Source organism: Gouania willdenowi, unplaced genomic scaffold, assembly GCF_900634775.1.
Source record: "Gouania willdenowi unplaced genomic scaffold, fGouWil2.1 scaffold_344_arrow_ctg1, whole genome shotgun sequence".
In the NCBI taxonomy this organism is placed as follows: Eukaryota; Metazoa; Chordata; class Actinopteri; order Blenniiformes; family Gobiesocidae; genus Gouania; species Gouania willdenowi.
The window spans coordinates 188,838-215,313 of NW_021145107.1; the positions used below are offsets into that span (position 1 = coordinate 188,838).

Consider the following 26,476-nt stretch of genomic DNA (forward strand, 5'->3'; position numbering starts at 1 on the left):
CAGAAGATTCCACACAAATACTCAAATGGTTTCAGTTTGATATTAACACATTTAAATGGTATTAAATTTATTTGGTATTGGTATTAAATCGTTTATCTGTTCTGTCCTCATGTGAACCGACTGCACAGAATCACTCATTATAATAAACGTTTAAAGAGAAATCTGAATAGTGTGTGTGTGTGTGTGTGTCTGAAAACAAGCACAAAGTCTTTTCTGTTCACCCAACAGTTCCAGTCATGGAACCAAAGACATTTTACAAACTGTTTTATTTCTCTCTACAGAGCAAACAACACAGTGAGTGAATGATGTGTGTTTATAGGCTGGATGACACACGTTCAGTGTTTATTAAAAGAAGTCGGTCTCTGGCTTACAGTGAAACACGTACACGTTCAGTGCATCTATATCTGTGTAATTATGAGATAAAGAATAGAACAACATATGATCAGAAATGTTTTATTGGCCGAGTACAGATTTTAAGACAGCACAAGGAATTTGACTTGGGAGTCGGTGCGTGAAACAAAAAGCAAAGAAACAAACCAGCAACAACAACAATAATAATAATAATAATAACAATAATGATAAATATAAAGGAGGAGAGATAAATAAAGGATAGATAGAGAATAAAGGATAAATATCATATAGGTCTAGAAATATATAGATTTTATAATGGATCAGTGCTCGTTGTATTATTTACATGGATACTAAATATATATGGACTACTTTAATCACAGAAGGGACAAAAACGATCTGATCTGAGGGTCACGTGATCAATAGTACCCCCTTTCACTTATTTCTTAACGCATCAGTTGTAGCTCTTTAATGATCTGCGGTTCAACGTGGTGAGAGCGAGCCGCGCCCCCGATGGCGGTGTTCGACGGGGACGCGCACAGTTATATCCTGTGACTGAGCATCCAGAGCCTCAGTGATCCCAGAGCTCCACGACAGAGGACCACGGCTGTTTCTGCTGCTTCACCCAGACCAGCTTCACTCTCTCTGGGCTCGTTTTATTCCATCTAAGGATTTGTTTCACAGATGTTTGGTTTCACAGGGATTTCAGTGGGAGCAGGAGGTCAAGGGTGGATATTCCTGCACATCTGGATATAGGAATTGTTAGTGAAGACCGGGACATGCTCTGCTTTGGTTCCTGATCATCTGATTTTAACCCCACCACCATCACCACCAGCAGCACCAGCAGCTGATATTGTGGAGAGTCCTGGAGGGGCCCCGTCCTGTCTTTCTGAGGGATGCTTGTGGGCTCCTCTGGTCTGGGAGCGACTGTCCGGCTCCTGCAGCGGACGGAGAGGCGATGAGAGCCGCGGTGCACCTCCTCCTCTTCCTCCTCCTCCTCCTCTTCCTCGGTTACCTCTGCCTGTTACGCGCGGCTGCTGAGGTGAGCTCAGCATGAAAAACTCCTCAGTTTAACTTTCATTCATCGGAATAATGTTGCCATGGTGATTAGACGGAGACTAAATCATTACAACTACGCAAATCTGCATGAAATCCTAGAATTTTCGTTGTCGTGTGTGCGTAATTACGCAAAAACCTTTGGTGACCAATCTGTTTGCGGTGATCGCACGGAGCAGATGTTTCAGGTTATCCATCAAAGTTGTTGCATTCTTTACGCACAGCTGTTCTAATGTGCGCTTGCGTGCGTGTGCGTGTGCACGGTAAACTGAACCAACTTTGTTCCCACAGGACTCTTCTCTTCCTCGGGAGCTGTTGGAGCGGATCTCCAGCACCGAGATCCGCAGCATCAGCGACCTCCAGCGGCTACTAGAGATAGACTCCGTAGGTAAAGCTCCTCACTATTATAATAAATACAATTATATTATAATAATATTATATTATAATGCTGCATTCACTGTTTGGAAAGATGAAGTTTTCGTGTGAAGATCATAATGCAAGATCATTTCAGAAAGCACAAAAATAAAATACAAAATACATCTTTGCCACCTTTGTCAGAGTTAGAATTAACAGAAGTAAACGCATGTAAAACGTAGTCCATATTGTGCATTATGAACATTATGAAAAGCAAAGAAATGGTTGGATTTCTATTGATACATGACACGTGTTCTGAGATGCATATACTTTTATCACAGCAGGGGCCACACAAATGTGATTTTATGTGATCTGAGGGTCACATGATCAATGTTCATGTCTGCATTTGGAAAATTATTTCATCTGAACATAAACAGGAAACAACAAAGGGCCTTTTTGTGTATTTTTGTTGTTGTTCTGTATGTTTTTGTTGTCATTCTATATATTTTCTTTTTCATCCTGTGTTTTTTGTTTTGTTTTGTATTTTTTAAGTGGTTTGTGTGTATTGTTGTACTCATTCAGTATTTTTTTGTTGTTTTGCGCTTTGAGTGATTTTTATTTATTTATTTATTTTTTTGTGTGTGGTCCTTTTGGGGGTAAGCTACAAATCTAGATGACCTCTTATCACGCTAACTTCCGGGATTTAATCAGTGTGTGCTGGACTACGAAGCTCGCTGGAACCTGGCTTGGATGTTAGAGAGTCCTAAAGCCCCGCCTCCTGACCAATCAGATCTCTTAGAAAACAACCTGCCCATTGTTAGAAGATCCTGATTGGTGCAGATCTGACTGAGTTTAGGAAAGAAGATTATTAATTATAAATGCAATCCTTTCATTTACTGATGACATCCTTTAGGATCCGTGTACGCGGACGGGTGAGGTAATGAATGAATGAATAATTTAAATAATAAATAATCCATACGCTGGGGCTGACATTATCAGCAGGAACATACACAATGTGTTCTCATCCCAGTGTGTGTGATAGAGGTCTACCTGAACAGAAACACGTGTGTGCTGTAATAAAGTTTAACTGCAGAGCGCTGTTCGTTTATCATCTAATGGATTAATATCATAAATAATCTCATACTTTTACACATTCACAGTATCAGCAGCTTCCTGTCTGAGTTCTCTCATTCCTGCCTTTTCTGTAACAACAGCGTTGTCTTTGGTCTGAATTATGGATTTTAATTATTCATCATTTTAAACTTCAGCAACCTGGTCAGTACCAAGTTATGAAGTGGATCAGATCTGAGCGAGTATAAAAGCTCCGCCTCCTGCTGTGCGCTGCACTAACACTGTTGCTCTTCTCTGTCATCATAGATTAATATTAATTATATTTATTTAAGATCATAAACTGTTCCTCCATTCATGGTGAAGACGCTCAGTCAGACAGTTCTCTCCATTGTTTGGTCAGACGTTGCAAGCTCCACCCCTTTCATGTGCACGTGCACGTAGCGAGGCTGTAAACACTTGGCTCTAATTAGCGTGTTGTGATCATAGGTGATTGACGTTCGTAGGGAATGTTTGGTGAGTTGAATCCAGCTAACGTAGATTAATCTAATCTAGGTTTGTTTTAGTAGACATTTATTTCTTAGTCATTTTGTGTTTACTTTAGAGGCCGAATGAAATGAAACCTTATATGGCCCCCAGTGTGAGTTGAGGTGTTTGTTGCCATTTTGGAGGGATTTAAGGCAGGGTTTGTGAATTTCAGAGCTTTGCCAATCATGACACTGTTTGAATACTTTCTAACACAGTTGGTGCATGATGGGAAATTTAAAACCACATTTTAAAACACAATATTTCATGTAATTGATTTATTTGATAAAGTAATTGAAGCACCCGTTGTGTGTCAGTAATGGTTCATTGTGCAGAGGCTTCATCCTGCTTCACTGACTGGAACACGTTTGCTGACTCATCATTTGTACCATTCAAAGGGAAGATCTCGTCAATTCTATGTTGTCATCAATTTGTCCAAAATTAACCCCTGAAAGTTTACATTTCAAACAGTTCAAATGTATTGAGTTAATTAAAAAAAAGTTAATAATTTAAAAAAATATTTTAAATACATTAAAAAGAAATCTAGCTACTTTTTGGAGGGTTAACTCTCCATCCATCCATCCATCCATCCATCCATCCATCCATTCATCACCCACTTAATCACTCAGTTTATTGACTTTATCTGAAAAGTTTAGTGCATTGCATTGTGGGATGTGGAGTCCCGTAGATGGATGCTTTAAAGTGTTTTCACTTCATTCTTACTGTGATTTGTTGTGTTTGCTCCTAAAACTCTGATAAAGTCACTTCTAACATATTTCTCATGTTTTCACTGAAAAATGTAACAGAACAATAACAGATGTTTATTTTTACACTCGCACGTGAAATTTAATGTCTGGGAATACTGGGGAACAAACTAGAACAAAATGGAGTCAACCAATCACAGTAAGAATAAAATAAAATGTGTTGCAAAGTCACTTTGTCAGAGTTTTTGGGGAAAACACAAGAAATCAAAGAATGAAGTAAAAACACTTCAATGTCTACACCAGTGGTTCTCAACCTTTTCACCCTGTGACCCCCAAAATAAAGGTCCCAGAGAGCGGGGACCCCCACTGTAGCTGAAGGTGGTTGAACACAGACATGAACATTGAAGAACAGTCATGTGGAGACAGGACCATCTATAAGGGGGAATAAAGGAGAGATTTTTGGGGTCCATCCATAAAGTCAGTAAAATGATGGTCCATTGTTCTATGAATCTGTGATAACCACATTTATTTATTTATTCATCTGAATAATATCCACTGTTATCCAGGAATGTTTATTATTATTATTATTATTATTATTATTATTATTATTATTATTATTATTATATATAAAATGGGTTCAAAGTGACCAAAAATGATGAAAAAGGTGGTGAAATGGGATTTTAAAGACCACAGAAATTGGTTAAAAGATGAAAATTAGAGTGGACAAAAATAAAAGGGTTGAAAGTGAGAATATTGGAACAATTAGTTTAAACTGGCAAATAATGGGCATGACATATGGTGAATGTGGTTAAATTTGGCCAAAAAAGCATGAAATATAGTGAAAAGAGGTTAAAAGTGACAATATTGGATCAACATATGTGACATTAGGTGGAAAAGTGGTGGAAAGTGTTTATAAGTGCTGAACATGTCTTTAAAGTGGAAAAAATGTGCATTAAAGGCATTGGAATGTGATGAAGAAGTGTCAGAAATGGAAGTAATGTAGCAAAAATACATTAAAAGGAGAAAAATTCAGTGATGAAAATAGATTAAAATATAAGTTTGGTGTAGTTGCAGAAAAAGGTAAACATAAATAAAAATGGGCTCAAATTGTTTAAAAAAATATTCCTAGTTTCTTGAAGGCATTTGGTGACCCCCTCCCAGAGTCTTGCGAACCCACCCAAGAGAACCCATCTACAGGACTCCACATCCCACAATGCAATACAAGAAATGTTCTCGACAACAAGACTGTGTTTACAGTGGAGATGAAAACAAACTTTTTAGCATCAATTTCAACCTTTAACATCTTTATTTATTCATCTTGGGGACAAAATGTGTGTGTGTGTGTGTGTGTGTGTGTGTGTGTGTGTGTGTGTGTGTGTGTGTGTGTGTGTGTGTGTGTGTGTGTGTGTGTGTGTGTGTGTGTGTGTGTGTGTGTGTGTGTGTGTGTGTGTGTGTGTGTGTGTGTGTGTGTGTGTGCTCATTTTTTAATGTGTGCTGCATTAATCCTGACAGCATTGAGATGCTAATGGCCTGACTAACACCCCCCCCCCCCACCCCCACCCCCCCCACCCCCACGGCTGGGTGGGGGTCAAGTGGCTCACTTCATTATCCTGTTGTCATTCTGCCCATTCTTAGTTTGTCATGTTTAATTCATGACGAAATTCCTGCGTGTCAGAGAGAGAGAGACAGAAGTGGATGTTGTGTTTAAAAGCACACTGTGTTTATAGGAACACACACACACACACACACACACACACACACACACACACATACTGTACTGTAACTAGTTACAGTAACCAGGTACTGTAACCAGGCACAGTAACTAGTTACTGTAACCAGGCACAGTAACCAGGTACAGTAACTAAGTACAGTAAAGGTACAGTAACTAGCTACAGTAACTAGGTACAGTAACTAGTTACAGTAACCAGGTACTGTAACCAGGCACAGTAACTAGTTACTGTAACCAGGCACAGTAACCAGGTACAGTAACTAAGTACAGTAAAGGTACAGTAACTAGCTACAGTAACTAGGTACAGTAACTAGTTACAGTAACCAGGTACTGTAACCAGGTACTAGAGTACAGACGTCTCTAGGCAGAGAAACAGGAACCTGAAGAAGAGTTTCTCATCTATGGGTCAAAGTCAACGCTGTAGAGTTCACAAACTTCTACCTTCTCTGTTTGTTCTTTACCAACATTCAACGATGGAACACGTTGTCGTGCTTTTAGTGGTTTTAAATCCCTGGTTTGGGCCATCGGCTCTCTCTCCGTGCACGAGCGTACTGTGGAACTCTTTACGACTGTTTTCTCCACAGAGACTCGTAAAAATGTAGTGGCTTTATCTTGTGTTATTATTGGAGAGTTTTCTGATGTTTTAGAAACATGAAAACACGTATCACATCGAACACGACTGAGGTGAATGAAGCAACGCATTTACATTAAAATCAATGTTAATGACGCGATCTCAAGTTATCTCCCCTAAAGCGACGTGACATGTGTAATGTGAGCGACGAGGTCGAGCGACTCAAAGTTGCAAAAATCTGAACTTTTTAAGGGACATAAAGCGACAAATTCCTCGTCCTTCACTGTGTGTTGAGCAGAGGCTGTAGCCCCTCCCACTACAGAGCACACACACACACACCCACTTCCCTGGTGATTGCGTCACCAGAGCGATGAAGAGATGGAGTGACCAAAAAGCAGGGGCGATGGAAACTACTGCAGCGCTACTGTCGCGTTCGGTGTGAACGCACCTTAAGAGGCTCAGAGTCACAGCTGCTCCACACATACCAACAGATCGTAACCACAACAAAACCTGGTCTTGACCAGGTTAGGTGTTCTGCATAAGTTACCATGGTGATTTAGCGCCGTACATCTCTTTGTTGTTTCCTGTAATATTGTTCTGATTGGTCGTTATTCTAACTCAGATACAGTCACATGTTTGTTTCTGTTCTATGGACACATTAATGGACAGTTTGATCCTTTAGACATGTAAAGGTCTCTCAGACATGAGGTCAGCTGTTATCTGATGACTCAGCACTCTGAGGTGCTCTACACAGTGAAGAACTGTTACTTTCCCACCAGTGTTTCCATGGAGCTCAGCCAGTGACCTGCTAACTAAGTGCTAACACGCTAACAGCATAACTGGGTTACACTAACCAGGTTAAAAAAGCGCTTTAATCAGACTGCAGCATGTAAACAACCATGTGAACCTCAAGGTTCCAAGAAACTTCCAGCAAGTTATATTTGTCTTGTTTTTTATGATTATGTTGTCGATTTGTAAAAGAACAGACCAAAGAAAACGTAAACATTGCTTGGACATTGATAGTTTTTGATCCAGTGTAAAGTTGGGTTTCTCTGTTCCACAGAGTTTTTAACCATAACACAGTTCAATCATTAAGATTTGGTGTCATTACTTACTGTAATCTAACTGTGGATTCTTGTTATACATTTTTAAATTGTGATTTATCTTTGAAGATTTTATGTTAGACTGAAACAAACAAACTGAACCTGAAAAGTGAAGAATACTACAAACAAACAGGAGCTGGTATCTCACCATACCAGCCTGTGATTGGCCGATCCCGTTAGATGTGTGAAGATAAGCAGGTCTGGACCTGGTCAGTAGATGATGACACCATTGGGAATTCCAGGGGCCACAGTGGGGGACAGTCGCTGCAGTGGTATCTGTCATTGTGTCCTTGGGCAAGGCACTTCACCCACATTGCGTAGTATGAATGTAGTGTGTGAGTGAGTGTTGGTGGTAGTGGGAGGGGCCAATGGCGCACCATGGCAGCCTCGCCTCAGTCAGTCTGCCCCAGGGCAGCTGTGGCTACAATAGTAGCTTACCACCACTAAATGTGGAGTGAAATAATAATCCCTTAATTCTCTAAAGCGCTTTGAGTGTTTATGATAAAGCATTATATAAAATCCAATAAATTATTATTATTAACAACTGAGCAGAAAAATATAAACCTACAGCAGCACTAGTTTAGTAAACAGTTCATCACTAAATGTGTGTGTGTTTGTGTGTCTATGTGTTAGTGTGTGTGTGTGTGTGTGTGTGTGTGTGTGTGTGTGTGTGTGTGTGTGTGTGTGTGTGTGTGTGTGTGTGTGTGTGTGTGTGTGTGTGTGTTAGAGTGTGTTAGTGTGTGTGTTAGTGTGTGTGTTAGTGTGTGTTAGAGTGTGTTAGTGTGTGTGTGTTAGTGTGTGTGTTAGAGTGTGTCAGTGTGTGCGTGTGTTAGAGTGTGTGTTAGTGTTTCTCTAACCATTCCTCCTGTTTTGTCTTTGTTCAGATAATGATGTGATGGAGACCAAACATCTGTATCACAAGGACGTCTCTCAGCTTTACCCTGACCTGAAGACACACAGCAGACAAAGAAGAAGCATCGGTGAGACACACACACATACACACACACACACACACACACACACACACACACACACACACACACACACACACACACACACACGCGCACACATGCTCACACGCACACACACACACGCACACACACACACACACACACTCACACACACACGCACACACACACGCACGCACACACACACACACACGCACACACACGCATACACACACACACACACACACGCACACATGCTCACACACACGCACACACACACGCACACACACACGCACACACACACACACGCTCACACTCACACACACGCACGCAAACACACACACACACTCGCACACACACACACACACACACACACGCACACACACACACGCACACACACACGCACACACGCACGCACACACGCACACACACACGCACGCACACACACACACGCACACACACGCACACACACACGCACACACACACACACACACACTCACACACACAGGCACACACACACACGCACGCACGCACACACACACACACACGCACACACACACACGCATACACACACGCTCACACACACACACGCACACGCACACACGCACACACACACGCACGCACACACACACACACACACACACACACGCACACACACACACGCATACACACACGCTCACACACACAAACGCACACACACACACGCACACACACACGCTCGATAATTTGCTCAAAAATAAAGACGTTAAAGGTTGAAATTGATGCTAAAAAGTTTGTTTTCATCTTCACTGTAAACACCGTCTTGTTGACATTGTTGGAAAAATGTCCTGTATTGCATTGTGGGATGAGAAGTCCTGTAGATGGTTCTCAACCTTGGGTGTGTTGAGGAGACTCTGGGAGGGGGTTGCCAGATGCTTTCAAGAAATTAGGTATTTTATTTTAACAATTTGAGCCCATTTTTGCATATTTCATGCTTATTTTTGCCAATTTAACCACATTCACGATTTGTCATGCCCTTTATTTGCCAGTCTAAACTAATTGTTCTTACTTTTTCTAGTTTTCCTAATATTTTTGCCACTTTTAAGCCAAAATTGACACTTTGAACCCTTTTCAACACTTTTTCTGTTCATTTTTGGTCACTTTGAACCCATTTTATTAGTGATTGAAACAAGGATTTCCATCTTTAAGATGACTATAATAATAATAATAAACGTTCCTGGATAACAGTGGATATTATTCAGATGAATAAATAAATGTGGTTATCACAGATTCATAGAACAATGAACCATCATTTTACTGACTTTATGGATGGACCCCAAAAATCTCTCCCCTTTATTCCCCCTTATAGATGGTCCTGTCTCCACATGACTGTTCTTCAATGTTCATATCTGTGTTCAACCACCTTCAGCTACAGTGGGGGTCCCCGCTCTCTGGGACCTTTATTTTGGGGGTCACAGGGTGAAAAGGTTGAGAACCACTGACGTAGACAATAGCATTGAAGTGTTTTTACTTCTTACTGTGATTTCTTGTGTTTGCCCCAAAATCTCTGAAAAAGTGACGTTGCAACACATTTCTGGTGTTTTCACTGAAAGTTGCAGCAAAAAAGAAAAATGGAGTCAAACCAATCACAGTCCTCTTTGTCTTTAGAAAACACACAAGAAAGAATGAAAGAAAAACCCTTCTTTGTATGTGTCCGTCTACAGGACTCCACTTCCCACAGTGCTTTGCAAAATTTGTGACAACGTTAATAAGAGTGTTTACGGTGGAGATCATAACAAATGTCCATCGTCTCCAGCAGCTTTAGGAGTTTGTTTGTTGTACAGATGAGTCTGGATTGTTGCATATTGCATGAAGCCAGTTTTCTTAATAAATTGTTGATGGTAACGATACGTCACGTCTCTGTTTACATGCAGTGGTTGAGGAGGCCCATCCCGCTGTTTGCAAAGTGCGAACAACCATTTTTGAAATTCCCAGGAGCCTGGTGGATCCCACTTCAGCTAACTTCATCCTCTGGCCTCCGTGTGTGGAGGTGAGACGTTGCACTGGTTGCTGCAACACAGGCAACATGAGGTGTCAAGCAGCTCGGAAACATCACCGCACCGTCAAGGTACGAGTACGTCCTTTAATGTTGGATACAAAGTCAGGTTGGATTTATAGTGTACAAACATCTGTGTCATCCACTGTGACATTTAACCTGACGTGGGAAACTCATTTTGTTTGGCCCCCAAAATAAACATACAAAATAACTAAGAATCACATAGAAAATTACAGAAAATTAAACAAAATTACACCAAAAACATTCAAGATGGCTTCAAGTAAATAACTGAAAAATGTATATAAAAGTACAAAACAACACAACAACAAAACTACACAAAATGACTCATAACAGAAAACAACAAAAATATACAGAATGACTTAAAATGAAACAAAACAACAAAAATACAAAAAATGACTCCAAAAATACACAGAAAAATACAGAATGACAGAAATACATTCGAACCGATAACAAAAATACACAAAAATGACTCCAAAAATAAACAGAAAAATATATACAAAACAACAACAAAAACAGACCAAACCGTGGTTTTTTCCTGAGTTAAAGCTCAGATTGGTTGTTATTTGGGCGACCGTGGATCAGGTGGTAGTGGGTCGTCTTCTGATCGAGAGGTTGGGGGTTCGATCCCAGTACCTGACTATGTGTCGAAGTGTCCTTGGGCAAGACACTGAACCCAAAGATGCTCCCAGTGGTCGACTAGTGCCTTGCATGGCAGTCCTGTCCCACTGGTGTGTGAATGTGAGAGTGATTGGGTGAATGAGCTGATATGTAAAGCGCTTTGAGACTGTTTCAGTGGTGATAAAGCTCTATATAAAAATCAAGTCCATTTTACCATTTATTTGAAATGCTGACATTAATGCTGATCATTTGAGCCTTAAAACAGACAATCACAGTTTTGTGGCCTTGCTGTGACAAACGTTGCCTCAGGAAAGTGAGATGTTCATCTCTCTAAGTTAAAGTCTAGGTCTCTGTGGTTGGACCATTGAAGTGAATGGGCTCAGTGTTGCACCATGTGTTGCTGTCCCAGTTCATACCCTGAGGTCCCAGTGCAGCGCAGCATCATGTGAACAATCCCAACGTGTCACCAGTGCTAAGTTGTTTTCCAGCTCAGCAGCTTGTGATTAGACTCACTTTGTGTTTTTCTCTAACTGATCAAATAGATCCACTGATTCTCTCTGTGGGTGGTAACGCTTTATTGGCGACTCCTTCAGTTTGATGTGGATTATCATGACTTTAAGACACAGCTTTAGTGTCTGAGCGAGCTATTATTACCTCGTAATACACACAACGTAAATACATGGTGTGTTGGTGACAATGCAGACTAGATGGAGTCTATGTTTAGTAGTGATGTACACGCTGTGATGTCACAGAGACAAAACATTCTTAGTTGTAAAGGGAAACCCCATAAATCAAGGGTTCTCAATCATGGGGCCAGGACCCAATTTGAGGTAGGCAGACACTGGAAGGGGGGTCTCCACATAGAAACTAAGTAAGATCATTTTAATGCATTTTTGCTACATTTCTCCCATTTCTGACACTTCATCACATTTCATTGCCTTTTCTGCACATTTCTTTTTTACATTTTCCAGACATGTTCAGCACTTATAAACCCTTTCCACCACTTCTCCACCTAATGTCACATATGTTGACCCACTAGTGTCACTTTTAACCTCTTTTCGCCACATTTCATGCTTATTTTGGCCAATTTTACCTATTTTATGCTTTGCCAGTTTAAACTAATTGTCCTAGTTTTTTAATTACATTACCTCTTATCCACTCTAATTTACAACTTTTAACCAATTTCTGTGTGTTTTTAAATCCCATTTCACCACCTTTTTCATAGTTTTTGGTCGCGTTGAACCAATTTTATTAGTGATTAAAACAAGGATTTCCATCTTTAAGATGATAATGATAAACGTCCCTGGGTAACAGTGGATATTATTCAGATGAATAAGTCGTGGCCTGAAAAGGTTGAGAACCACTGGTGTAAATAAATAAAAACAAATAATGATCATTATGAAAATCTTTGTTCATTGTTCATCATTATTATAATTTAAACAGAGCACAGGTTCTCAACAAATGGGTTGGAACCCAAGAGTGTGTTTTTCAGGTCACTTGCACATATTTTATTATAAACGTACTTTTATTGTGAAGGAGATTAGGGGATTATGTAATCAGGTTTTACTTTGTTATTGAATCTTGACAGTATTTTATTTTATTTTATTTTCTTAAACTAAAGGCTGTTATTCAGTTACTTACTGTTAACATTAACTTTTGTCTTTGTTGAGTTTGTGGATTTAAAAAAATGTTAAAAAGTCAATTTAATTTTTGTACAACCATCACTGAGGTTATAGTTTGTACTCGATGGCCTCTTTTTTTAATCTTTCTTTTCTTCTTTTTCTTCTTCTTTTCTTTTTTTCCTCTTTTATTCTTTCTATTTTCTTCTTTTTTCTTTCCTCTCTTTTTTATTCCTTCTTTCTCTTTTTTTTATCTCTCTCTTTTCTTTCTTTCTCTACATCTTACAGATCAAAGATAATATTTAATCACCAACATCTGACTTTCTTAATGAACATGCAGAAGTATAAACACTGCTCTACTACAGAGAACTCCTGTTTCTCAGTGTGCACGTACTCACTAAACAGAGAACATGTAAACACAGCCACTTACAGTAGGTATGCACTGTACACCTGCCAACAACTATTACCCTCCCCACTCTTATCATTGTGTGAGTCTGAGGGCTGATGGAGAGGTGGAAGGAGAACACAACAGTTTCCCTTTGAACGACTCCAGCGCTGGAAATAAGATTCAGACCGGTTCAGTCACACACTGACAAAGAGGAGCACAGCCGTGTGTGTGTGTGTGTGTGTGTGTGTGTGTGTGTGTGTGTGTGTGTGTGTGTGTGTGTGTGTGTCTCACCGATGCTTCTATGGGCCCTGAACACCTCACAAGGGAGGCGTCTGGGGGGCATCCTAATTAGGTGCCCGGGCCACCTCATCTGGCTCTTCTCAATGCAGAGGAGCAGCAGCTCTACTCTGAGATCCTCCTGGATGACAGAGCTTCTCACTCTATCTCTAAGGGAGAGTCCAGCCACCCTATGAAGGAAACTAATTTCAGCCGCTTGTACCCGCAATCTTGTTCTCATGATTCAGTGAGAATTGAAGGTCATGGCCTGATGGAGCCAACAGGAACACATCACCTGTAAAAAGCAGTGATGCAATCCTGAGGCCCCCAAACTGGACCCCCTTAACCAGCCAGGGCTACGTCTTGAAATTCAGTCCATAAAAGTTATGAATGGATTCAGTGACAAAGGGTGGAGTCAGACCCTCACTGGAGTCCAACCTACTGCTCGCAATGTGGACCAAGCTCTGACTCCAGTCATACAAGGAATGGACGGCCTGTATAAGGGGGTCCGATACCCCACACTGCCTCCTCACCAGAATGCATGTTGGTGGGATTGAGGAGGTCTTCAAAGTATTCCTTCCACCAATCCACGACGTCCTGAGTCGGGATCAGCAGCGCACCATTCACACCATATCCAGTGTTAAAGGGGACATATTATGAAACATGTTCACCTTTTAAAACCTTTCCCTGTGGTTGAAATGACATATCTGTGCTGGTGTTTGGTCAAAACTTAACATAAATTAAGCAACAGAAGAGGTTTAATAAAAACGAGTTCTGTGAGAGTGCTCTGTTTTGGGGAGTGTGTCCCTGGATTTGCATAGACCTCCCCCTTCACTGTGTGTAGAATGTAGACCCTCCCACTCCGCTACAGTGACACGACTGCAGCTGCAACTTACCGGGGCAAAATGTAATTGGTTAACTTCTTGAACAAGCCTACATTCTGAGTGAACTCATCCTTTAGTAACTCAGTAAGTTGATCATTTACACCATAAAAGCGGAGCTGTTAATGATAAGTGATCAGCTCTCTCTCTCCCCTGTCACCCAGCTTCACACACACTAACTTTCTCCTCCTCCTCTGCTTTTCTAACTACAGGAATAGTGCATTTAAGGTCATAATCATTTGTTTTGTTCAACTGTTAAGTTGATTCTGTCACAAACACGTCAGATCAGCGATACGAGGCCAAAGATCAGGTACTGGGGGTGGAGTCTATGGGGGGAGTTACAAGCTGAGGGAAGTGTATTGTCTTCGCGTGTGACTTCACATACTCAGAAAATTTGAAACGGAGAAATGTTTTCTGTGTTGTAAGACTTACACAGACCACAAACAAACGAATGGATGGTTTTATTTCACATTTCGTGTGCCAGTGGACACTCAAGTTACCTCTTATGTGATGAAAAAAAACTGCAAAAGTGGATTTTTCATAATATGTCCCTTTTAACAGTGCACCGCATCCCCCTTCTGCGACCCTGCAACGTGGTCCAGAACCTCTTCAAAGCCATCAGGAAGGCATTCTCCATGGTCTCGTCAAACATTTCCAGGGTTTTGCCTGGGTGACCACTCCGCTTGTCCCGTCAGGACCCGTCAGTACCTGTCGGCTGCCACTGGGGTCCCACAGGCCAAAAAGGCCTGATGGGACTCCTTCTTCAGCTGGGCAGCATCCCTCACCCCCGGTGTTCAGGTTTTGCGGTCACAACAAGAACCGCCCACCGGCACAGAAGTCCAATAACAAAGAACCACTTGCATTCAGGTCTCACTGTCATTGCCAACATGTGCATATTGAAGTCGCCCAGCAGAACGAGGGAATCCCCAGAAGGAGCACTCTCCAGTTCTTCCTCTAAGCGATCCCAGAAGGGTGGAAACTCTGGACCTATCCCCCCACCCGAAGGCGGAGGGAGGCCACCCTCTCATCTACCTGAGTAAACTCCAACAAACAGGCCCCCTCTCACATGTAGAACTCCAGAGTGGAAGAGAGTCCAATCCTTCTCAAGAAGACTGGTTCGGGAATCCTTACTGTGTGTGGAGGTGAGATAAGACTATATCCATTGGAAACACAAACCAGTTCAGGCTCCTTCCCCACCAGAGAGGTGATGTTCCACGTCCCTGGAGCTAGCTTCTTTAGCCGGGGATTAAATCACCATGGCTCTCGCTTGACTGCTGCCCAATCCACATTGCACCAGCCCCATACGACCCGATGGACACATTTATAAAAATGAGTGTCAGCGTTTAGAATCTAACCAATCTGAAGATTATTATTCTCATTTTTGTTTGTTTTTGTAATTATATTGTAATTTTGTGTGTTTTAATTGTGATTTTGTTTAAATTTAGTTGTCGCGTACTAAGTATCATTTAGCATATTTTTCTCTCACTTTGTGTGCTTTGGTTGTCATGTACTTGTTTTTTGGGCTTGTTTTTAAAAAAAAAAATTTCCTGTTATTTTTCTGTCATTTTTTGTGTTTTTCGAGTCTGTTTGTGCATTTACTTTCGGGGCCTCACAAACAGAGCTAGGTGCCCATGTGGCCCCTGGGCCGCCTGTTTCCCATTACTGGCCTAATCCTTGCCCGAGCCCCACAATAACACTAATACTAACCCCTTGCCCTAAAAGTAACAATAAATGTATTGTGGCTCAATCTAAACACTTAATTAAACGTCTATGTTACTGTGCAGAGCTCAACTCCTTCTTTCAAAGCTATTGTGCAATCAGACATGGATTCCTGCTAACGTAGGTTCCTATTTGGGATGAAAAGCATTAATCATGGATCACTTCTGTCACTGGTGTTTTAAATTTACGGTATTTTCGTTTCCACAAGAACGCTTTTAATTGCAGGAAAGACTTAGACAGCTTAGACGTTCAGAGTTGGCAGCAAGTGTGACGAGTGTTGACACAACATAAAATATGCATCACTTAGTGGCAGTGAATCCAAAGCTTTTAGCAGTAATTCTCCCTTCATTCATAGAAGAAGAGACACAGGTTTACACAGGTTCGAAAGGAAACAACTGCACCTACTGTCTGTAACATTGACATCAATGCAGATCTATTTCACACGGATCTACAGGAGATTTAAACCAAGCTTCTCTTTCTCTTTTGGAAATGTTTCTGTGTGACAATTAAGCATACAAACTGTTTCATATAAGCTTAGGAATGTATTACAGCTGGAATGATAAAGTATTTTTATATGTCCATAATAAATAAAGCTTAAACTGAGAGGATCAATCTGGAGTCAAACGTATTTTTAATAGATTTGAAGATGAAAACAAAGGGTGGATAAAATATCGACTCAAAATATGATTTTTGTGAAAATCTATATTTATCCTGAGGATAGTTGTTTTTAAACACAAAATAATGTGTTTTTTAGGCATAGATCTACTAATAAGTACATTTCAAAGACGTTAAACCACATTTGTAAAAAAAAAAAAAAAAGGAAAAAATGGAGGATCCCTTAAAACAAAAACAGAAAAGAGTCAAAGGACTATCAGCGTTTGTATTGAATTAGTCTCTACCCTGTCAGTTTCACTTTAAAAACCTCTCTGCGTCTGTTTCCGTTTGTCCAGGTGGCAAAAGTGGAGTATGTGCGACGGCGGCCCAAACTGAGGGAGGTGCACGTGAGGCTGGAGGATCATGTAGAGTGCACGTGCGCCAACAAACGCCTCCTCAGCTCAAACCCAAGCGTGGACACTGGTGAGTACATTAGTTCCTGTTTGTATGAGTCGTTATACCCACAGACATGTTTCAGTCCAACAGATGGCTCACAGCGGAAGCATCAACTGGTCCAAAAGGTCACAGGCACCACAGCTTTGTCACTATTAAACTAAAAAAGATGATCTTGAAACTCATTATTCTTGCTTGACCTCAGCTGACCAAGTTCATGATGCATTTAAAGACTGTCCAGGTCCATGTTTGAAGCTTTAATGATATATAACAGCAAATCCCCAGGCTCCACCCACCTACCTGATTACAATGGCAGTGTTGTAAATGTCATCCTAACGTACTACTCATACTAACGTACTACTCATACTAACGTACTACTCATACTAACGTACTACTCATCCTAACGTACTACTCTTATTAACATACTACTCATACTAACATACTACTCTTACTAACGTACTACTCATGCCAACGTACTACTCATACTAACGTACTACTCATTATAAAGTACTACACATATTAACCTACTACTCATCCTAACGTACTACTCTTACTAACGTACTACTCATACTAACGTACTACTCATACTAACGTACTACTCATACTAACGTACTACTCTTACTAACGTACTACTCATACTAACGTACTACTCATACTAACGTACTACTCTTACTAACGTACTACTCATACTAACGTACTACTCTTACTAACGTACTACTCATACTAACGTACTACTCATACTAACGTACTACTCTTACTAATGTACTACTCTTACTAACATACTACTCATACTAACGTACTACTCATACTAACGTACTACTCATCCTAACGTACTACACATATTAACCTACTACTCATACTAACATACTACTCATACTAACGTACTACTCATACTAACGTACTACTCTTACTAACGTACTTCTCATACTAACGTACTACTCATCCTAACGTACTACTCTTACTAACGTACTACTCATACTAACGTTCTACTCATACTAACGTACTACTCTTACTAACGTACTACTCATACTAACGTACTACTCATACTAACGTACTACTCATACTAACGTACTACTCTTACTAACATACTACTCATACTAACGTACTACTCATACTAACGTACTACTCATCCTAACGTACTACTCTTATTAACGTACTACTCATACTAACGTACTACTCATACTAACGTACTACTCATCCTATCGTAACACTCTTATTAACGTACTACTCATACTAACGTACTACTCATACTAACATACTACTCTTACTAACGTACTACTCATACCAACGTACTACTCATACTAACGTACTACTCATTATAACGTACTACACATATGAACCTACTACTCATACTAACGTACTACTCATATCAATCAATCAATCTTTATTTGTATAGCGCCAAATCATAACCAATGGTATCTCAAGGCACTTTACAGTAGAGCAGTCTTAAGGACGGACTCTTCATTTTATGGATACACACATATGCATATATACGTATATACACATACATATGTATCCCACACCCAACATGAATTCATCATGGTGGCAAGGAAAACCTTCTGTTAAGCAGCAGGAACCTTGTGTGGATCCCATTCCTATGATGAACAGCCATCCACGTTATGCTGTGTTGGGTGTGTGCAGAGGAAAGGGTGGAGACAGAGTTGTTGAGACTCTGTAACTCCACACTGAGGATCCCACGGACCTGCAAGACAAAAGCCAGAAGGAGTACAGGAGCAAACACACAAGGGAAGAAGCAGACATAGAGGGAGTGTTTGAGAGAGGAATGGGACCCTCTCCGGTCCCTCTCTAACCTAAATGACCTCTCTCCTAACGCCCTCTCCAACCTCTCTCCAACCGAGCATGCCAGACCCCCCCCCCCCCCCCCGGCAGTCTATGCCTATTGCATCTTAATTATGAGCTATGAGCTGGTTCCTAACTAAAAGCTTTATCAAAGAGGAATGTTTTGAGCCTAACCTTAAAGGTAGAGAGGGTGTCTGCCCCCCGAACCGTGGTTGGTAGATGGTTCCAGAGAAGTGGGGCCTGATAACTGAAAGCTCTTCCTCCTATACTACTTTTAGAGACGAATGGAACAACGAGTAGTCCAGCATTTTGAGAGCGTCGTGTTCTGGGGGGATTGTATGGCACTACAAGCTCCTTGAGATAGACTGGTGCCTGTCCATTTAGGGCTTTATAAGTGAGAAGAAGAATCTTGAATTCTATTCTATATTTTATGGGAAGCCAATGCAGAGAGGCTAATACAGGAGTAATGTGATCTCTTCTCCTAGTTTTAGTCAGTACACGTGCTGCAGCATTTTGAACCAGCTGAAGTGTCTTAAGCGACTTGCTCGGGCAGCCTGCTAAAAGAGAATTACAATAATCCAGTCTAGAGGTAACAAAAGCATGGACTAGCTTTTCGGCGTCGCCCTGAGACAGGATAGATCTGATTTTAGCAATGTTACGGAGATGAAAGAAGGCAGTTCTTGAAGTTTGTTTTATGTGAGAGTTGAAGGATAAGTCCTGATCAAATAGAACCCCAAGGTTTCTAACAGTTGTGCTTTGTGCCAGAGTAATGCCATCTAGGGCAGTTAGGGTAGCATAGGTTTCTCTAAGGTGTCGCGGGCCCAGTACAATGACCTCAGTCTTGTCTGAGTTGAGAAGAAGAAAATTTTGGTCCATCCAGGCCCTAATGTCCTTTAGACAGGCCTCAAGTTTAGATAGCTGATTTGTCTCACCTGGCTTCATTGATACATACAGTTGGGTATCATCAGCATAGCAGTGGAAGTTAACAGAGTATTTTCTCATAACATTACCAAGGGGGGTCATATAGATACAGAAGAGGATTGGACCTAGCACAGAGCCCTGAGGAACCCCGTAGCTTACTTTAGTGTACACAGAAGACTTATTATTCACGTGTACAAACTGGTACCTATCAGATAGGTAGGACTTAAACCAGTTTAGGGCAGTCCCTGTGATTCCAAGTAATTTCTCTAATCTCTCTAGTAGAATATAGTGATCTATAGTGTCAAAAGCTGCACTAAGATCTAATAAAACCAGCACTGAGAGTCGTCCTTCATCTGAAGCCCAGAGTAGATCATTAGTTACTTTAACTAAAGCAGTCTCTGTGCTGTGTTGAGCTCTAAAGCCTGACTGGAAGTCCTCGAACAGGCTGTTGTTTTGAAGAAATTCACAGAGCTGAGCCGCCACAACTTTCTCAAGAATCTTTGAAATAAAAGGAAGATTAGATATAGGCCTGTAGTTTGCTAAAGTGCTGGAATCAAGAGTAGGTTTTTTGAGAAGGGGTTTGATTACAGCTACTTTAAAGGACTGTGGCACGTAGCCTATTGATAGGGATATATTTATTGTCTCCAACAAAGATGGGCAGACCAGGGGAACAACTTCTTTAAACAGCTTAGTTGGGATCGGATCTGAAAGGCAGGTCGATGGTTTGGAGGATGAAATAATAGAGTTAAGTTCCTGAAGTCCTATATGTGTGAAACAGTTTAGGTTAGGCCTATTTACATTTAATGGTACAGCAGGCCCAGGTGAAGGCAGGGAGTGGCTAATTTTATCTCTAATCTTGTGAATTTTATCGTTAAAAAATGTCATAAAGTCCTCACAGCTGAGGGCTAGAGGAATCATGGGCTCAATAGAGCTCTGACTTTGTGTTAGCCTGGCTACAGTGCTGAAAAGGTACCTCGGATTATTTTTATTTTCTTCAATTAGTGAGGAGTAGTATGTAGATCGACTATGTCGTAAGGCTGTCATGTATTTACTATGGCTTTCTTGCCAAAGTATTCGTGACTCCTCTGTTTTATTGGAGCGCCACATTCTCTCTAATTTACGTACTACACATACTAACGTACTACTCTTACTAAGTCTGACTTCTAAATGAGTATGTACTGTAGTGCTTCACGTTAGATAGTATGAAAAGATAGAGTATACGAGAAATACTTTGATGTATTCTATATGGGGAGATTTTTTAAGTATACACGGTAGACACACTAGTCATACTCAACCATCCCATGATGCATTGGGTGCGGAATGTAAAATCGACCTGGGAACAGTTTAAACATCAAAATCAAACATCCCATGTTCAAAATAAAAGCATCTCTTCTTGTCTTTCATTAGTTTTTTTTTTTTAGGCTTCTTGTTTTGAAATTAATGGGAATATTCTACTTAGTCACTTTCTCACATAAAATGTTTTCAGAACTTTCAAAGTAAAGGTAGAGAATCAACAGAGATATTTAGCCTCAGTGTGATTCAGGTTTTCAATGCTGTAGGTTCCAAATGCATCTTGGGAAACTTGAAAGTATACTTCAGTGGGAACGATCATTATTTTAATCATACTTAGTAGATATCAGTATATAGTCATTGAGTTTGTAGTGGATAGTTCGTTAGTGGGACATTTACAACACAGCCACCCATGATGCATCACTTCAGACACAAGCTATGTTGCTCTTTGATCTCTCACTTCTTCTTCCAGTTACAGTGTTGATTATATTAGCATTAGCCTAACATTATCAATAACCCAGTATTAGCATTAGCTAGCATCAACCTAGCATTAGCTTTAGCTAGCATTACCCTAGCATTAGCATTAGCTAGCAGTAACCTAGCATTAGCATTAACCTAGCATTATCATTAACCCAGCATTAGCCTAGCATTCTGTAACTTTCAAAGGTGGAGAATCAACAGATACATCTTGGGAAACATGGAAGTATACTTCAGTGGGAACGCTAATTATCATAATCATACTATAGTGTATAGTAGACCAGAATTTTTCAACCACTGCGCCACGGCACGTGCCGTGGGAAATTAATCAATTTCACAAAAATGGTCTCAAAAACATTTTTGAAAACTAATACTCTTAATGTTTAACACAGAGCAAAATTGAATTATAAAAAATGTGTTATAAATTTCTTTATTAATAATAATAATAATAATAATAATAATAATAATAATAATAATAATAATAATAATAATAATAATACATTATATAAATATAATATAAAATTCTGTAATATAATGTAAAAAATATATATAAATATCACACGAAACAATATTTAACAGAATAAAGTTTAATTGCAGTTCTAATCATATTTAATGTTTTGTTTTATATTTGTATTCAAACCTGTTTGAGGAATCACTGCAAATCAATAATTCCACTTTTTATTTGAAAAAATAAATACTAGTATATCCATCCATCTTCTGCCAGCAAAAATAAATATAAACTATATATATATATATATATATATATATATATATATATATATATATATATTGTTGTTGTTGTTTTTCATTTGATTCCTATTATAAACACTTGTGCAGATTGTTAATTGCATTGAATTGATTTTGTTTTTTTTATTAAAAACTAGAAATATGAAAATCTTTTTGTTTGTTTGTTTATTTGATTCCTACTCAAGACACTTTTGTTAGAATGACTGTATATTGTCTACAAAGTTGTTATTTTGTTAACATTTTTGGTTGTTGGTGTGCCTTGGGATTTTTTTCAATGAAAAAATGTACCTTGGCTCAAAAAAAGGTTAAAAGAAAACACTGTAGTGGACAGTATATACTCATTAAGTTTTAGTGTATAGTACAGAGTGAGACATTTACAACAAAGCCTTAAGGTTGTTTTATGTTTGGTCGGCGCAGCTCCGTGCGTACAAATGACGTAACGTTTCTACGTCATGTGTCTTTATATTTTTCAAACAAAGTGGACGGAGCCGCACAGGAAATCATGGTGGACGAACAGGAGCTACTTGTTCCTAAAATTAGAAAATACAAACATTGGTATGATTCTTCAAGCAGGGATCATTGCAAAAGCCAGGCAGTAACACAAACAGGTGCAATTCTTTTTTTGCATATTTTATTTTCTTTGTTACAGTGTGTTGCACTAAAAACAGTGTTGAATTTCAAATTCACTGCAGTCCTGTATTTTCTTCACTCGTGTTCATCCTGAGTACATTCTCCTGCCAGGGAACAAGTCCCTGTGGTGTCAGGAAAAATGACGTGTCGTGCTTTGCTGAGACGGCCAATGTCCAACAAGTTGTTGTGGCCTGCTATCACTGCCCTCCACTCCCTAATTGTGCTACACAGGCTTTCACACCCTTCAGTTTTCTGTGGGTGGAATTCCATTGGTCATCCCAGGATTCGTCACCGTGCTGCCAGTATGCCTCCTCTTGCCACGTGAGTGGTGGTATTTGTAGATTTGCTGGGCATCATTGAGGTTTTTTTCTGTTAATGCAATAAAAAGAATTATGTTGTCATACAAAAAAAAGTCTTTAATATGATCACCAGTGTTTAGAATAATGGCATTTAAAAAATAACGGCGTTAGGTAACGGCGTTTGATTTTCAGTAACGGGGTAATCTAACTAATTACTTTTTATGCCGTTACAACGCCGTTATCGTTACTGAACATTAAAAATACGGTGCGTTACATGTATTGATTGAATAAATTGTTACCTGAAAGCATCCCCCGCTTTATACGCAGCTGTAGTGAGGAGGTGGGTTAAAAACAAGGTGAGCTATTATGATTGGCTAAGGTGGCATGCCAGCACACGCGACACACACAGCAGATTTGATGAATCAGCAGAGATGGTGAGCGTGGAGCAATCTGATGAAAAGTTGTTATTTTTAAGGTAACGATACAAACACTACTTTATATTAATTATGGTCAAAGACAAGAACGTACATGTGAAGTGTTCATTATATCCAGGAGTGAAGACTTTGTCCACTGTTGTAAACAACTCAAATTTAATGAAGCACCTCACAACAACAACGACACACGTATCTAAAAAATCTGAATTATTTGACATATAGCAACTTTTTTTTTTATTTTTAACAGTAACGCAAATAGTTACTTTCCTTGGTAATGAGTTAATTTTATTATCGAGTAATTCAGTTACTAACTCAGTTACTTTTTGGAACAAGTAGTGAATAACTATAACTAATTACTTTTTTAAAATAACGTTCCCAACACTGATGATCACCCATACATACTGTATATAGTATTCCTGGAAATGGCCGTGTGGTACAGGGACTGCAGTACCTGGAAGGTTGGTCACAAGGCTCTACATAAACTTTTCCAGTGGTGGCACAGAATTTGGTCGCAGCGTCGAGCCCTGGTTTGGCAGAAGGTGGTATGTCCAAGTTCCCGTGCAACAGATTCTGCCCAAATCTGCTCTCCTGGAAGACACCACCATCACTTTCCCTTCCGTATGCTCCTATGTCCACCAAAGTGAATTGATAGTTTGCATCACAGGCTGCCATAAGGACAAGGGAATGTGTTCCTTTGTAGTTGAAATAGTCACTCCCTGCGTTTGGTGGTGCCTTCATGGCAACATGCTTCCCATCAATACACCCCAAACAATTAGGGAAATTCCACACACACCAAAATTCCAGATTTCTGATCACTTGGCTGTATTTGGAAGTGCAAGAAATTCACTGCACAATGTCGCCCAAATTGCTTCACAAACCTTCACCACAGTGACGGAAACTGTAGTTGGTCCCATCATGTAGCTCTGTGCCACACTTTGCTGGTTGTTTCCCGAGGCAAGGACACGAAAGGTTACTGCACGTTTCTCTCATGGTTTTATAGGGCAACTGTGAGTACCTGAATGTTTGATGAAAGGTCAAATGTGATGCAGCAAATCATCAAATCTGTGGGCTGACATCTGCATATATTTGAAGTGTACTTCCTCGTCCATTCGCATTGGCCTCACAAGCAAATTGTACTCCCCCTAATCCCGCCTCCTACGATTTAGGGTGATTTCACACATACAGTCCGGTTCAGGCGGTGAATCTGCAACATTGTTGCAATTTAATTTGGTCCGGTCCATTTTCACACATTCTATTTGTCAAGAGCACCAAACTTTCTAACCAACGTCACGCAGGCGAAACGGTCGGTCGCAGAATTGGACAGAATACTTCAACTTCCAATGCTGTGACGATGTGATGCTGCTCTGTCACTACTCACAGTCGCTCCGTCACGTCCTATAATTTGTCTCTTTTCCTATGTCTTCCAAAGGAAATCCTAAAACTATCTCTGCAGAAAAGTCATTAATAATAATTCAAAATAACCCATAATCACACGATGCCACAACCTGCGCTAATGCTCTACATAGACACAGAGATGACTCCGCTCCATCTGTCAGCGCTCAGAGCCGTCATGTCACCGGTAACTTACTGGTAAGGTTATGTAATATGTGAAGATATGAGAATATATACGCAGATGAAACAGAGCAGTCAAATGTGCAGCCATCGCTGATCACATGAACAGTTTGGGGAAACAGAGATGAGAAATACGGAAAGAAGTGAGGAAATGATTTCAATGTGTTTTGTGTGCTGACAAAGCAACTCTGAAAATGGATGGATGGATGGATGGATGGATGGATGGATGGATGAATGGATATATATGTGTTGCTGCTGGAGCACTGGGTTGTGAATGTGTGCTCGTTTCTGTTACCATGACAGCAGGCACACAGAGCATTAGCTCTGTCACTGATGGGATTTCTCCGTTACAAATGTTTGGTCCTGGTTGCTTTCTCACATGGTTAAAGACCGCACCATGCTTCGCTTGAGCCGAACCGAGACCTACATTTTTCAGAGGACCAAAGTTCGCTTGTTTGCTCCGCACCAGAGTTTCAGTGACCTTTCACATATCGCAAAAAGACCGGAGTATCCGAGGAAGCAAAGCGTGGTGCGGAGCAAAGAGGCATGTGTGAAGGACGAGTCGACCACCTTCGCTTTCTTTTCCGTCTCTGCAGTAACAAAAGACAACAAAGTAAGACGAAGTAGACGCAGTCTAGCCGCCGCCATGTTGACAACAACTTATTCTTCTACTGTACTTTTGTACCGTGGTTAGCGTGCGTTTGTAATACACTGCCCCCTGCAGTTTGGGAGTGGAAAATTGTATCGTAAGAGTATGAAGGCCACATGCGCTGTTTCATGCGGATTCTCTGCGTCTCATTTCCACGTACATTTATGCGAAAAGCATAAAACAACCTTTAGTGTGTAAAAACCACAATATCTGCTTTCAAGGACATCAAGATAACAACTTGATGTCCTTGATATCCTTTATGCATATGTGTGTATTTTAGGATTGATCGTATATGTGTGTATTTACTCAGTGAACGTTCCATTGACAGGCATCAGGTGAACGTGTGGAGTCCTGGAGCTGAGAAGAGAATGAGGAACGATAAAACTTCTTCACCGTCTGTCAGAGCTCACAGTGATGGCCGATCTTTGATGGAGTGAAAAAGAACTCGTGAGGACATTTTGTGACAGAAAACTCACACAGCCAGAGGATTCCTGGTGGACTGGCAGAACTCAGGCCGGGTTCTTATGGTTGGCGTCCGGCTCCTTCTGACTATAAACCGCTCAGCAGCAGCTGGGATTATGAACTGGATAGAATCCTTTCTTGACACAGTGGCCAGGATTAAGTTTTTGTACTCCAAGATTGACTCTT

General features: G+C 40.4%; 1 protein-coding gene across 2 annotated transcripts; it reads left to right on the forward strand.

Moving 5' to 3' along the window:
* Positions 1–939: 939 nt before the first annotated feature.
* On the forward strand, positions 940–26,476 carry LOC114459781 (platelet-derived growth factor subunit A-like). Of its 2 annotated transcripts, none has more exons than XM_028441927.1 (6): positions 940–1,390; positions 1,696–1,792; positions 8,343–8,438; positions 10,319–10,512; positions 16,913–17,039; positions 26,157–26,476. In XM_028441927.1, exons 1-6 carry the CDS (start codon positions 1,307–1,309, stop codon positions 26,165–26,167), a joined length of 609 nt encoding a protein of 202 aa, XP_028297728.1. In that variant the 5' UTR covers positions 940–1,306; the 3' UTR covers positions 26,168–26,476. The 2 variants fall into 2 exon arrangements, with proteins under 2 accessions (XP_028297728.1, XP_028297727.1); XM_028441926.1 differs by lacking the exon at positions 26,157–26,476 and adding an exon at positions 17,095–17,646.